This window comes from Solanum pennellii, chromosome 11, assembly GCF_001406875.1.
Source record: "Solanum pennellii chromosome 11, SPENNV200".
Classification (NCBI taxonomy): Eukaryota; Viridiplantae; Streptophyta; class Magnoliopsida; order Solanales; family Solanaceae; genus Solanum; species Solanum pennellii.
In genome coordinates, this window is record NC_028647.1 from 9,212,045 (window position 1) to 9,227,328 (window position 15,284).

The 15,284-nt window shown below is 31.8% G+C and overlaps 2 protein-coding genes across 5 annotated transcripts; both read left to right on the forward strand.

Moving 5' to 3' along the window:
- Positions 1-3,094: 3,094 nt before the first annotated feature.
- On the forward strand, positions 3,095-12,237 carry LOC107003224 (probable N-acetylglucosaminyl-phosphatidylinositol de-N-acetylase). 4 transcript variants are annotated; one of them, XM_015201519.2, is made up of 11 exons: positions 3,095-3,222; positions 6,086-6,250; positions 6,462-6,522; positions 7,442-7,512; positions 7,919-7,983; positions 8,183-8,227; positions 8,307-8,387; positions 10,079-10,146; positions 10,950-10,998; positions 11,311-11,471; positions 11,812-12,237. In XM_015201519.2, the coding sequence occupies exons 2-11, from the start codon at positions 6,142-6,144 to the stop codon at positions 11,876-11,878; spliced, it is 777 nt and encodes a 258-aa protein (XP_015057005.1). In that variant the 5' UTR covers positions 3,095-3,222; positions 6,086-6,141; the 3' UTR covers positions 11,879-12,237. The 4 variants fall into 4 exon arrangements, with proteins under 4 accessions (XP_015057005.1, XP_015057004.1, XP_015057006.1 ...); XM_015201518.2 differs by having other exon boundaries at positions 6,098-6,250; XM_015201520.2 differs by having other exon boundaries at positions 6,121-6,250.
- A 1,190-nt stretch (positions 12,238-13,427) lies between these two features.
- On the forward strand, positions 13,428-14,720 carry LOC107003223. Its single transcript, XM_015201517.2, has one exon. The coding sequence runs from the start codon at positions 13,620-13,622 to the stop codon at positions 14,553-14,555; it is 936 nt and encodes a 311-aa protein (XP_015057003.1). The 5' UTR covers positions 13,428-13,619; the 3' UTR covers positions 14,556-14,720.
- The last annotated feature ends 564 nt before the right edge of the window (positions 14,721-15,284 follow it).

Below are 15,284 nucleotides of genomic sequence, written 5' to 3' on the forward strand. Positions count from 1 at the left end.
TCGTCTTCAACTCAACCGCAACTCTAGCCAGTCTTCATCAAGCCAGATTTCAGGGTGAGCTATTGCTTCTAGCTTGGACTGGATCTTCCTCTTCATGTCTTGATGCCTTGAGATTCCGGCATGGACTAGCTTTTTACTTATTTTAGCTTCTTAGATACTCTTAGATTAGTAATTTGAGGATAGATGTTCTTGTGATGATGACTTCCAGGTTTTGGGAATAAATAATGATTTATAAATTTTAGAAGTTATTTAATTGATTTTGTTAATAGGTTTTAAGTCTTCCGCATCGTATTTTGTTCATTATGGTTAAAATGTTGGGGATTGGATTGGTTGGTTCACTCACATAGTAGGATAAGTGTGGGTGCCAGTCGCGGCCCGTTTTGGGTCGTGACAAATATAATATGGAGTGGCTTTTACCAAAAATTTCACATTTCATATAACGTTCAAACAATATTAATACAAATTGTCAGACTTTGTTCATATTTTTTTCACAATAAAACTGCACAATGATTCAAAATTTGTAAATTTTTGTATTTTCTTCAGTAATCAATTATCACACCAATCTTCATTTTAATTACACATCAAAAGAAAATTACTATTACTTAATATTTTTCATAGTATCAGAAACACATCGTAATTGTATCACATACATCAAATCAGCATCTGCAATATAACAAAAATAAAAAAAAAACGACAAATTCCATACATGACAAAAAAAAATATATAATTACAACCAATAATTTATACTTAAAACATAACAAATCATAATTAAAAACTAACCTGATGAATTTCTCTTGCCACCATGTTTAATTAATATTGACACAATGTTCTCCATCAAATCAAATCTAATTGTTTTCAACGTCAAATTTTAAGAATTTTCAAAAAAAAAAACAAAAAAATATATCAATATTCGAATATCAAAATAATCCTCACTTTCTGAAAAAAAATCAAGCAATGCACGTTTAAAGAAAGAAAATAACAGATTAGAGTTTTTTAAGGATTAAAATCATAACTTATTAGCATTTAAAACTAATTGAGACATTTATAGTGTCTATCTAAAATTAAAAAAATTTCAAATCCCTTAAAATGTGCACATTAGTTATCAGTAATTAATAATAATTAATTTCACGCACATTATCTTATATTAATTTATTCATCTTTTTTTTCTTTTTACTATCTATTTTTAATAATTTAAAATTAACATTATTTTTTTGAAAAAATGCTATAACTTGATATATTAAATGTTATACAATGAAAATCAAACTCTTATGCCATAACTTGAGAATATGACTACATAAAATGCTATATACCTAATTTACACATTTTTATAGTAACATATGATTGAGAGGCCACTAATTCAGTAATTATTTTATTAAAAAAATCAAAACTATAACACTGTGAATCATGAAAAAAAAACAAGAATTTGGAAAAGAAAACTCGATGGAGCAGGCTAAAAAGTAAGAAGAACCTAAACGCGGTATAACAAGACAAGTTAAATTTAACGAGTTAAGGTTAATATTTTTTTTCCATCCTCACTTGTTTATTATTTTATACTTCGAATTCCCTTCGACAATATCCTAGCTCCGCTATTGTATTATACCGATTTGGTATCAAATTTGAACGTCAAGAAAATTCTATTTTGAAAAATATAACAAAAATTAACGTCAAATCCATGATTCAAAATCTTGATATAAACAATAGTGATAAATTGAAAATGAGCTTGCTTCCACCCGTATAAATTATGTTATAGACGGTAATTTAAAAAAATTGCCCACAGAAGAGTAGTAATTAACCTAAAACAATACATTCATGTAATAATTTCAGTTAATAATTTCAAAATCAGAATTCTATTTACTTCTCTTCTTTCTCTTTAATAATATATTATTTTCATCTCAATATATGTGATATTTTTTAGATTTTGAGAATTAAATAAATTTATATTTGATCGTAATATTTTCTTATATCTTTTAAGTATTTTGAATTGGTACTCTCTTCGTCTCAATTTATGTGACACTTTTCGTTTTTAGAGAGTCAAACAGTTTAAGTTTGAAAGATAATTTGCGCATAGAATCTTCAATTTTTTTGAAATGAAATTTATATAGTTGTAACTTACGTAAAAAGTACTATACCTTAGAATAGTTGACAATTCAAAATGTATAAAAGATGAGAAAATTACACGGTTAAACACACTTATACTACTTAATTACTTGTCATATCTATAGTTTGCTATAATTAACACTTGCGACTAACATTAATTATGTGGGCTGACTTCGAATTGTATAATTAGCCACGTTTGTATATGTATAATTCGCTACATATGCATAATTTGCAACTAGTAATTCTTCGTTTGATTTGTATTTATATACAATAATTTATATTTGTATATGACGATGATTTCTTTTGATTTTTCAATTTTGTCACTATATACATTCAATCTTTTTGTGTATGACTTTTTAAAGTTTTTATAAATGTTAGTTTTCAAATTTTGTATAATGTAATTTGTATGGTATATTTTGTATAACTTTCTTGAAGTTCATATGTTTATGTTTGTATCAATTCGTTATTTCAAGATTTATCATATTTGTATAATTTCAACTTAATATTACTCATTTATATAAAAACACGCAAATTATACAAACATAGCCATGAATTATACAAATGAGATGCGAATTATACAACCCTCTCTCGCGCGCCTCTCCCGATCTTGCTCGCCTCTCTCTTCCCTCTCCCAATCTCGCTTGTCATATATACAAAGTATAATATACAATTATCTAACTGATGTACATATAAAATTCATATCTCTCTCACTCTCTGCCCTCTGTTGCTCGCCTCTCTCCGCTCTCTCCCAATTTCACTCGCCTCTCCCCCCTATAACATTTAGCTACGAATTGTAATTATCAAACTATAATTATGAAGCATAATAAAATTAATTTTGAGTGTTCACATGCGAAAGTTCCTAAAAAAGACACTTATAGTAAAAAATAGTTGTTTTTTTAAATTTCGAAAAATGTTACATAAAATAAGACTTGATAAGTAATACACAAATATATAAAATTTCTTTCGTAGACAAATTTTAGATCAAACTTTTAAACTGTTTAACACGAAAAAAACCAAAAGTATCACAAAGAGGAGTACTCAGTTCCCCTTCCGAGCACAACAAGTGCTCCTATGTCTCTCCATCCAAAATCAGCTCTGAACTATTGCTGATTTTTCTATATTCAGGTAATATCTCTGCTTCTATATACTAAAGTAAACACTGCTGATTTGCTTTTGATCTGATTTTTTGTCTCTCCTTAGGTATCTTTTCTGATTTGCATTCGTTTATAGTCCCTCTTTAAATTGACCTGCTGCTGTGTTATGGTATTTTGAGATTATTCGATAGCATAAATATTCATAATATAGTGAAACCCTGTTTGGATAATGCGAGAATTTGCTGTGTAAATGTGAACAGATAGTTTAATTGATCATAGAATCCTTTCTCTTTTCTGTTTGACCAAATGAGTGTATTCCTTGTCGTTACCATTTCATTCAATTCCCTTAGGTGATAAATTATATTATTTATACATTGTTAAATAATTTTATATATACATACAATAGATGTCAAACCCCTTTAGGTATTTCATGTGTATTTCTACAGATTTTAAACTCCTTTATTGAAAATTATGGCTCCGCCTCTGTGTGAAAGGGTTGGATACCAAACGAATGGAGAGGGGAAAACAAAGGAACTTTGGGGGTTTTGCCTCAATCTTTTTTCATTTATGAATTTAGTTTTTTTTTTAATAAAAGAATTAATGTAAAATTTCCCATTTATAGGATGCTTTAGATTATAACAAGCTCTTATTGGGAAGATGGATTAGTTTCAGTTTAGTGACCAATTAGTTTATCGAATTAATCCAACATCGACCAAATAAGGTAATCTATTTGTAGACTCTATGCTGCTAGCAGGTTTGTGTTAAAAGACAATGTCTTTTGACACACGTCAAGCTATGAAAATTCCCTACAAGTGTCCATGATGAAGTATTTTCTGTATGCTTTCCAACAGGTAGTGTGATGCACGACATAGTGCTTCAAATCCTAGGTCTGTTTGACTAGACTAGACTCTTGTTAGTAAAAGAACAAGAAAAGCAAAAGCAAAGAAACTAATGGCTTAGAATACCTTGGGTTTTATGGAAATGCATACATAAACCAAAGTTAAACTATCGTTTTGAACTATAACAGAGTCCTCAAACATGTACAGTATTCTTTCAGCCATTTCTCAAACAATTCCAATGCAAATTGTAATAAACCAAATGTAATATCATGGAAGGCAAAAACAAAATATCTTTTCACATTTTTCAGAATTTAAATAAATTAAACTCATACTCAACTATGCAAGAAAAGCTAAACACTTGAAAAGAGAGCATTTCGTGTGGTAGAAAGAAATCGGAATAAACACAGATGTATATCTGATTCAAGATGTAGAACATGAAATTTAATTCTTGTTTGGAGCCTATTGAGGATAATAAGTAAGAAGATATTCATATTGAAGTCATGTAAAGCTCCATAACCAATTAAAACCTTAATGAAGCATGTAAACTGAAACAACCCAAGAACCAATTATGGGTGACAGCTCATTGTATGTCTCACATTTGTGGGGTTGTATAAGGTGAAAGACCAAATTAAATTGGATATATGTTGTAGGGAACAAATAAGATATATGTGAGCATCAAAGGAGTATAAATTGATGGAGCAAGTCCACTAAAGTTAGTACATAAGTGATGGATTGAAGGGTGAATGCTTAGTAATCCTTTGCATCTTAATATGGTCACATATTTGAGGAAGCATTGGAGCATATCTATTAGTATAGCTGCTGCCTCTGTTCTTGTTGGACGACATGATATAGGAAAAGATGTAATACTGGAATATGGAATGACTTTGAAGTGGAAAGACAGATGAACACTTGGCTTTAGATCAGTCATGTGAAGGATTGAATCGTTACTTATATTTGATGGGATTTATTAGCCAAGACCACTGCTGTGGGTAGGGGGAATTATGAACAATCTTATTTTTGAATTTTACTTAGGGATACCAGGTGGTGGTGGGGGGGGGTGCCTATTACTCCCTATTTTATGAAAGGAATGATATGTTGGGACCAAGACGGTGTAAATGATAGCAAGACAAGGACCCCAAACACTATTTATAAAGGAGAAATCAAGTCTTTTGCTGGGTAAAAATAGGGAGGTATGAAGGAGAGAAGCTCTTTGGCTCTCCATTTCATTTTCTGTATAAAGATAACCTCGGAAGGGGAAATAGAAACCAAGCAGCTACTTGGTTATTTGGAAAAATCACAGCTCTCCTGTGGCTTCACGGGAACTCTCGACACCACTCATTTAAATGGGTTTTTGGTACTTTGCATATACTTTACTTGTCAAAAGTTCTCTTTAATTTCTTAAGTTTTGTGCCCAGTTTAACACCTTCACATAAAATTAAATGAAATAATTTGTTTTTGCTCTTTCGTTCCCACTAAATCTCCTTTTCTACTCTTCTAGTTCACTTAACATCCAAGAGTCCAAGACAACCCCTCAATGTTAGGTGGTCATGATTTCTCCTGATATATCCTTGTAATCTTTATATGTAGTCTTATCACATCATCCAGTAAGAATAAAGTCCATTTATCTGTAGTGATCTTCACTCTTGAATATATCATGTTTGACACTCAGAATGTAAAATGCAGATTATATAATTATGTGTACATTTTAAATCCATATTTATCATCAGGAAGCAACGAGCAAAAGCAAAATTGCAGTTTTGGTACCTAATTTTTTGTCGTGCTTTGTCCATTCTATTTTTTTTTTTGAATTGTAAGTAGTAGTATAAACATGAAAGAACACAAAGCTTGTGCCAGATTACACCCAAAAAGCCATCCCATCCTACTTTCTTTCAACAAGTGTTGACAAAAAAAGCTTGTAATGTAGAGGATACTGTTTGTTATAAGGCTTATAGTTGGTAGTATCCATGATCTCCTTGAATTATTGGTGTTTGATTTCTCTTTTTAAAGTACCAATTTACTTACTATAATGGGTTTTAGTAATACAACTCATTTCAGATTTACATGCAGATACACTTCTGTGCTATATGTAGGTCTGCTGGTAAAAAAGTTAAATGGAGTGGCTAGTAATCATCGTTACAGTGGTTGTGCTGTGGGTGGCTTCACTCTTTAAAATTCTTCACGAATCTCTCTCTGCCTCACAAGTTAAAGTTTTGAATGATGGTATGGGGTGACTTCTCTACTAAATGTCAATTCTTGTTTTCTTTTGCATATACTGGCTGCCTCAGTTTGTTATGCACTATTTTTTAGAATCTAAATACAGACACGCATACGGCTTTCCCTGTAGTGTTTGTTGTACAGCTAATTGCTTCCTTTTTTTTTAGGATTAGCTAATTGCTTCCCTTCTTAATATGAAATTCTTTTTATGTTTCAGGTGGGGTTTTTTGCAAGAGAAACGTGTTGTTGGTTATTGCCCATCCGGATGATGAGTCTATGTAAGGTTGAACTCTTAACTTTGAGTTGTTATTTGTTCCTGTCATAATTTTTTTGAGAAACGCAAACTCTTGAATTGCTGTAGAGGGAGTTGCAGGCTAAGACACTTGGAACTGTATGTTAGTTTTGATCAAGATTATGTGAGCCTTATGTATGTCTAGTTATACACTAATGCAAAGTTGCTCAGTTGAAACAAAATTTAATTAGTTGAACTCGTAGGTGCATTCACTGAATAATAACTTAATGAGTCTCCATGAATTAATACGTCCATCTTGAAACGTGGTGGACTAGAATTTTGGTGGGCTAAACTATAAGATTCAATTTTTACCCCTTTGTAAATAGGTCATTTAAGAACTGGAATATGATTTGTCTTTATACAAATAATGATTTCAATCTTTCTGTTTTTGTTTGTTTTGTTAAGCATGTGATGTCCTCATACATATGATACATGAAAAATCTACAGCCTAAACAAAATGACATTCCTTTCTTTTTCTAAACTTCATCAAATTTCCTTTATGCTTGTTCTAAGAGAAGCATTCCTACTTGGACAATAGTTTTTCCTAGTCTCCATCCGTTTCAATTTGTTTCTCTTTAATTGCACGGTCTTAAACATGCCATGTGGAAATTTTAGAGTTTAGGAGTTGCCGAAAAAGGAAAGACATTCTTTTTAAAACAGGCCAACAAGGAAAGTAAGACAAGCAAATTGAAACAGAGGGAGTAGTTGGTAAGAAGGATCACAACTCTCGATGTTAGCTGATGTGAGTTGATTGTTAACTTGTCTCTAACTGTAGATGTCAGTTTCCTACATATGGTATAATGATCTTTTAATGTTTAGGCAATCTTAAGTAATCAATATTGTATCTATTTGCTGTACAAAGTGAGAGGACAATGACTTATGGTGCTTTTAACTCCATACTGCAGGTTCTTTACTCCAACCATTAATTATTTGTCTTCAAGAGGATGTAATTTGCACATCTTATGCATGTCAAAAGGTAATGCTCTTAGAATATTTCAATTGATGTTGCAGATGCTAAATCCAAAAATTTCCTTTATGCCTAAGTATTGAGTTGCATGTGTATTTTGGTTGCCTACTTGCCGTATATCTCAAGACGCAAAAAGTAATAAAATGAAATGTTGATTTTGAACCGGTTGAAATATTTAAGCAATTGATTTTTTAAAGAAGTATGATCCAGTTCAAGCAGTGTTTGTTAAACCTTAGGCTCGCTTTCTGGATTTGATTTATTGCAGCTATTTGCAACTTCAAAGTTTTTAATTGATCAGAACACAAATCACTAGAACTGTTCTTTACAAATCTTTATCCTAGATAACCAATAGTCTATTACTGATGCTAACTTTCAGTATATTGTTTCTGCTTTGTCGCATTGTATTGAAATATAGGTAATGCAGATGGTATAGGCGATGTCAGAAAAGAAGAACTTTATTTAGCCTCGGTTGTGCTTAAGGTGATGGGAAATTTTATCTGAATAGAAATCTGAGCGATGCATTAATGCTAGTTCTGTGATCTTTTATGTTGGCTTTAATGCAATTGTTAGTGCATTCCTCTATTTCTGTGAATTGCTATAACAGAAGTTCTTGTAAAATATTGAAGAAAGCAGTTAGATTTGAGTCGTTGATCTTTCTGTTCTCTAATTACTCATGTAGGTTCCACAAAAGCAAGTTAAAGTCCTTGACCATCCAGATCTACAGGTATTCTGATTGTATCAAAATGGTATATCTCTATGTTCTTGAATGTCTAAGTAGAGTTTTAATGCTTAGTTCTTACCAGGATGGTTTTGGCAAATCATGGAACTCTAAGTTACTGTCAAAGATTATCAAGGAGGAAATTGTCAATTGTGCAATTGATTTGGTTAGTGATTTCAGTAATTATCTAGTTCACCTAGATGCCTTTTCAAGTAACCTTCAGTAGCTTGTGCTTCTTTGGTTGTTCTAAATTTAAGCTTCCTCCCATTGACTTCATTGTATAAGTGGCTTTCCTACTTCACTATATTAAAATCTTGATCTCAAGGTATATCCTTCGTTTATTTGTTCATTTTTGTTGAATATTAAAGAATATAGTTTTCATTATTCCTATTTCAGTTGCGATGAACTAATTTAATTTGATTTTCCCTCTACTTAATTTGAGTTTATACGGAAGAATCCGCTATGACTTCGTTGGGGCCTACCATTCTGGATTTTAAATAGAGAACCTAAGAAGGATTACATATTCCTTACTCCAGTCTACCAAATATACCATGTACATTTGAAACGAGTGCATAATGTGATAGACTCTTGTATTTGTGCAAGCTTTAATGTTTGGTATACTATAGGACAGTCTTTCAGAAAGGAAGCTGAAACTCCCATAAAGAAATATGGGGTAACCTCATGAAGTTCTGATTTAGGGAATAATGCAGTGGTTGCCTATTTCACGGTTCACATTTTAGACAATAAATTTTTCGTCAAGAAAATAATCGACTGCAAAATGTTGTAAATAAGTGTGGAATTTTATTTCAATACAGTCAATATTACAATCTCAAAAATGATTATTCTTTTTTCAAATAAATTCAAGGGCCTTCGAGTTTGGTCTTGAACTTTGTGGCTTTTAATCCAAGCGCTTGGAGCTTGATCTTGAATTTTGATCTTGACCTTTGAATACTTAGAACACTTGAAATACTTGCAACTTATAGAGAAATTTGTACCCTTTGATCTACGAACTGCTCTAGCTTCTACATCGACCCTGCCTGATCAAACACAAGTTATTATCTGCCAAAAATGGGTAGTATTGCTGCCGGTTAAGGATGGAATTGAAGAAATTAGGCTTGAGCATCTCGTAATCATTTATGAGGTTGAGAAGGAAAATTGATGAAAATTCACCATTGATTACTTGAGTATGGCCTATGGGATACTGTTCGAAAATCCCAGAAGAAGTGAAGAACAGAAATCTGTCTTAGTGCACCCACTTCCCTGACTACAGAGATACTTCGTTTAGAAGATCATTCAACGGAGTACTCTTGCAATGTTTGGAGGAGGATGAACCTCTTCAAGCTTTTCAAGAAGCATATTCTGGGGTGTGGATCACATCAAGTTGCGCTAAAACTCTACTTCCACATAAAACGGATGGGATATTATTGCCAACAATGGTGAAATATTGCTTGGACTATGCTAGAAGATGTAAAACTTGTTAGTTGCATGCAAAATTTTATACATCAGCCACCTGAAGCGTTACACCCACTGTTGCATCTTGGCCATTTGACAATTCGGGGACTAGATGGGCAGAAGTTGTTGCTCTCAAGGAAGTAAAGAAAGAAAATGTTGCAAACTCCATTCGAGAAAATAGCATCTATCACTTGGACATTCCTTGTTATATAACAATGGACAATGGCAAGCCATTTTGATAACAAATTGATGAATAAGATTTGTGATATATTTATCTTCAAGTAGCTTAAGATTTTTTAAGATTTTCCTTTTGTTTGTATTCAAAGTGTTGCCTTACGAGTTATTTGTGACCACAGGGAAATGTTATTTATGTCACCTTTCATCTCATGGACACTTGTTTTCCAGGTCATAACTTTTGATAATTATGGAGTCTCAGGTCACTGTAACCATCAAGATGTTCATCAAGGTGTACGGTAAGTTATTCATCATATTCTGGTAGCCGTTGGTAGTAATTTTGCAAATGAAATTAGCCACCATATTTTGGTATTACTTGGAAGTGTTCTTGCAGATGTTATAAAGAGAGTTATTTAGTATTGACGATTAACAGTGATATTTAATACTAGCAAAGTTTCATAGTGATCCTGTTTCTTTCTAGTTTGATATCTTTTATACTTGATTTAGTATTTTAAACAAGCATCATTGTAAGGGATTCTTTACTTTTCTTTTGTTGAATCTATAATTGATTGACATGCCGATAACATGTGTATTTTGTATGACAAGAAAAACATTGATGAGTTGGACACTCTTCTGTAGATGTAGGACTTCAAAATATATCTTCTTCAACATTCAACAAATTAACTCAACCATAATTCTAATTCTCCCATTATGATAGTTAGGTTAGCACGTTTACTTTAGGTCCTATATTCTTGGAGTCTTTTAGTTATATCAGAGATTTATATACCAGTATAAACTACGCCCAGGGTTCCCTCATCTGAGATCTCTGGGGAAGTGGATCAAGTTGGCCCTTGCAGAGAATTCTAGTAGTTTTTGTCTCTTTTCATTTTTATTGTTCAATAATATCAGCATGAGATGAGCTTCGATAGAGCAGTACGGCTAGTGAGAGTCATACGGTTGATTTGAACTGGGTCTAGGATTGAGAGGTGTAGTTGTCGTTGTAGTATATTACTTCTCCCATTAGTTTTCTAGAATTTGGTTTGAAATATGTAAGGCTTAAAATTAGTAGCTCATCTTTATAAAATGGTTTCTTTATATGCAGAAAACTATTGCAAGATACTTCACATAAAGAAGTTGAGGTCTGGGAGCTTGTGAGTTCTTCCCTTGTCTCTTTACTTTTGGTACTACTTGTAGACTTCTATTTTAGTTTCTTGGGACTATCGTACTACAGCAACGACAACTAAGTTTATGTTTTTTATTTCAAGCAAGCTGAAGTCAACTGTATAAATTCTCACCGACCATTTTGTTTCATTTAAGCTCATCTTTTTCTTGGGAATATCATAGCTAGAAAAATTTAGATGCTAATTGGTTTTGAATTTTATGACACTCTGATTGGCATCTTTTCAATCGTAACTTTATGGTCTAAGGTTTAATGTGGGAGCTTCATGATAAATCATTTTCAGATTAGCACTAGTATCTTGCGCAAGTACAGTGGACCAGTTGACATATGGTTGTCCCTCCTATCTGCCAAGTTCCATTTAAGTGGAGTGGCGCATTGCTTTCTAAACGAACATCCCAGAAGGAGCTTAGCTGCAATGGCTCAGCACAGGAGTCAGTGGGTTTGGTATGTAATACCCTTGCTATTTGTCTTGCTATGATACATGAGTAAGGAAGTTTGGAAAGAACTAAACGTAATTATTTATTCCGAGTTTCTCTTTCCAGACATTCATTACGTTATTCCATAATGAGTGTGAGAAGACTGAAGACACATCAAATATAAAGAAAATTATCTATAAGAGACATCTATAATCCTCTTGATTTTAAGTTATTACACAGTAGAAATGTAGTTGCAGATACGTTCTTTGGATTAATGCATCAGTGCTTAACCAGATGCTTATAACGTTTGCTAGATTGCAGTTCACACACTAGCCTTGTCGTAACTGTTTTTGGGTTTACCTTTTCAGGTTTCGAAAGCTATTTGTTTCTTTCTCAAGTTACACATATGTTAACTGCGTTAGGAAGATCAACTAGATACATGTTAAGAGTTGTTGGTTCAAGAAGACACTTGAAAGGAAGATCGACTAGACTAGATGTTGGTTTGGTTTAACAACACTTGAAATGGCAATGGTAAGTAAAACCACTTAGTTTTCGATCATCTAAGTCTCTCTTGTGAGTTTTTCTTTGAAAAACATCCGATTGATTAAAATTGGATAAGTGTTTCAATGTTTTTTTGTGGTTGTAGAATAGTTGGTACTACTTCACTTAATTAAATTGAGTATAAATGTTTTGAGCTCTTTTTTTTATATATAAATTTAGAAGTACCAAAAGCCTAGTGCTTTTGATGAATAATTTGGTTTTGATGCAATGCAAATCAATTAAAGATTGGTTTTCTTTTTACTACTCTTTTCTATCTTTTTTTTCCCACTGTATGTCATTCTTATAATGATTAAGTGAGGCGTAGATATTTGAGAAAACTACGCAAATTGGATCCATTAGGCAAAGTATTTACTCAAATTGGACCCAATCTAATATATTTATCCTGAGATCCACGGCCCAAACAATGACCCGACTGCTCCATTGTTCTATTCACTGAATCACCACTTTTTCATCCTTGATATCATTAGAATATATATATATGCTCTGATGGTATCAACCCGTAATTGAGCAGTCTTTTCACTTGAACATTGTATATTCCTTTTGATTCCATCAAAGTATATATATATATATATATATACACTCTAATGATATCAAGGATTAACTGAATAGTGTTTTCATTGAAATAATATTTCTTCCTCTTATATATATATATATTTTTGATGATATTAAATAGTAAACACGTATTAATAGTAAAAAACAAGAGGGTATGAAAGTAAAGAGGTAGCTACTTCTCAATAGTTTATAAATTTCCTTAAAGTTTTAATTTTTTTTTATCTCAAAGACTTTTTTAAAAATAAAAAATAATATAGGTGAGAAGTCCCTATCAAAATTTTGAAATATTAAAAGACACAAGTTAGAGAAAAGGCCACGTAAAAGTTAACAAATGTGTTTTTTTTAAGTAAGGAAAGGGAGAAGCACAAATCAAGTGGCAAAAGGATAAATTCTATACATATATATCACTTTGAGACAAATTCCTCCCTTTTCTCCAAAACACATTGCGTGACTTCACCTCACTGTCTTTATTTTTCATTTCCATTTTGTTTAACAAAAAGTTATTAATTTTCTTGCTTTATCTCCAAGCATTCTTCCCCCTTTCACCACAATTCCAAACTTTTTGAAACATTGTTTGTTCGAATATTTTTTCATTGTAGTAAAATATTATAAAGGTGATATATTGTATAACATGAAAAAATGATTTCCGATAAAACGTGATTGTTATAAAGGATGATTGTATAAATTATTATCATGTTAAGTTAACCTAGACTAAGATAGTATTACTTGTCATAACAACCCTAACAAGGTAACTCGAACGATTGTATGATAGCCTGTTATAATTTTAGATCCAGAACTTAAATGTACTGTCAGTATATATAAATTAAATTTATTATTTATTCTTGAGGAAAAAAGGAAACAAAGCATATAAAGTACAAGATCTAAAAAGCTAGTTTTGATGGTAAATATTAAACAAGGAATGCATGTCTTACATCTTTCCCCTACCATCAAATCCCCCCAACCCCACTTTTCCACCTTACTAATTCACCTCTTTATCTACTTCTCCACCCTTTGATAATCTCCCAAAGTAAGCATCTTTCTCTTGTGTTATAATATGTAAGTAATGGGAAGGACATTCACAGCTTGTCTTTCTCCATTTCACCAAAGAAAATGCATCTTTCATATTACAAATAGTGAAACTATGGCTCTCTTTGCTTCATTCACCAAAGAAATCAAGAATCTCCAATCATCACTACTATCCAACAATTCTTTAACTCTTCAATGGTGTGTAGAAGCCATGACTCTACTGAAAAAACTCCACTCTCAATTTCTTCTCATCATATTGGAGAAATCAAAGGGAATACATTTTACATGGGTCAATGATGACATGTTGAATCTATACATGAATGAGAGTTTAAACATCATGGAGCTTTGTAACATGTTGAAGTCATCAAGTTTTAAGATCAACATGTATCATTTAACAATTGATACTACAATCAAGAATCTAAATCATCATGAGGCTAAAGCATTTGCCAGTATGCAACCAATTGTACAAAAAGACAACAAGAGTATTCTTATTCAAGAAATGCAAAGGGATTATTGTTCAAGTTTGGTTTGCACAATTAGAGTTGCAATGAGTTTATTATCTTACATTCTTTTAAATGTTTTTATGTATCCAACTAAGAATTATAACGTTGAAGTTGTTGATAGGATTTGTTGCAAGTACTCTTCTCCAATTAAGTCATTCAAGGACTCAGTTAATGAACTTGCCACTGAATTTGAAAGGAAATATTACAATGATGGAGAAAGAGGAGTAATGAGATTTTATGAGTATGAAGAAATGGAGAAGGCAATAGTGGAAGCAAAAGAAAAGTTTAAAAGTGGATATGAAGAAGAAGAAATAAAGAGAATTAAAGATGTTATTTTTCAGAAATCTATAGCTCTAAAGGCTGGTTTGGAGAAGTTTGAATTACAAGTTGATCAAGTATTTGAAGAGGTGCTAAAAGGAAGGAATAAATTGCTCCAAATGGTTGGTAAAGCCAATGGAATTTTTAGATAAGTCATACTTTACTTCTTGTATATATTTCTTCTTCATTTTTTTTTCAAGGGCAGAGTTGGTCAATATATATATATATATATATATATATATATAATACTCTCTATATGGTCCACTTTATATGACAACTTTCTAATTAACTATTAATTATATAATATAATTGAACTCCATGTGTCACAATTTATATATCAACTCTTAATTTGACTTTTTATTTTATCCTTAATGAAATATATATCATACAAATATCAATCACTTATTTCAAATGACAAGACGTAAAAAATCTTTCTTTATTAATGTTTTTGTTTTATGCTAAATCAAAAACTACCACATGAATTGACATAAATTAGAACGAAGGAAGTAGTAGTTGTGGCCGAAAATTATAACATACTACAAACCCCTCCATATTGTTAAACAAAACCTCATAAGAGGAGAGAAAAAAAAATCGATTCAGAAAACATTCTATGGCAAAATTCAGAGAAGGATCGCATATCGAGAAGTATGATGTAAACAATCTACCCTAAATCCCTAATGCAAGTATAAGTAGTTGCCCTCAACGACTCCAACCCATATATAATTGCTCCAAAGCTCCCTTCTATTGAGGAAAAAAAATACACATCTATGTAATTAATACATTGGTAACAAGTTTTATTAAGATACGTTAATTCTCATTCAATAATTAAATTTTTATCCATCATGATTGGTGTAAATAGTGAGTGTGCTCATCACAAAGAG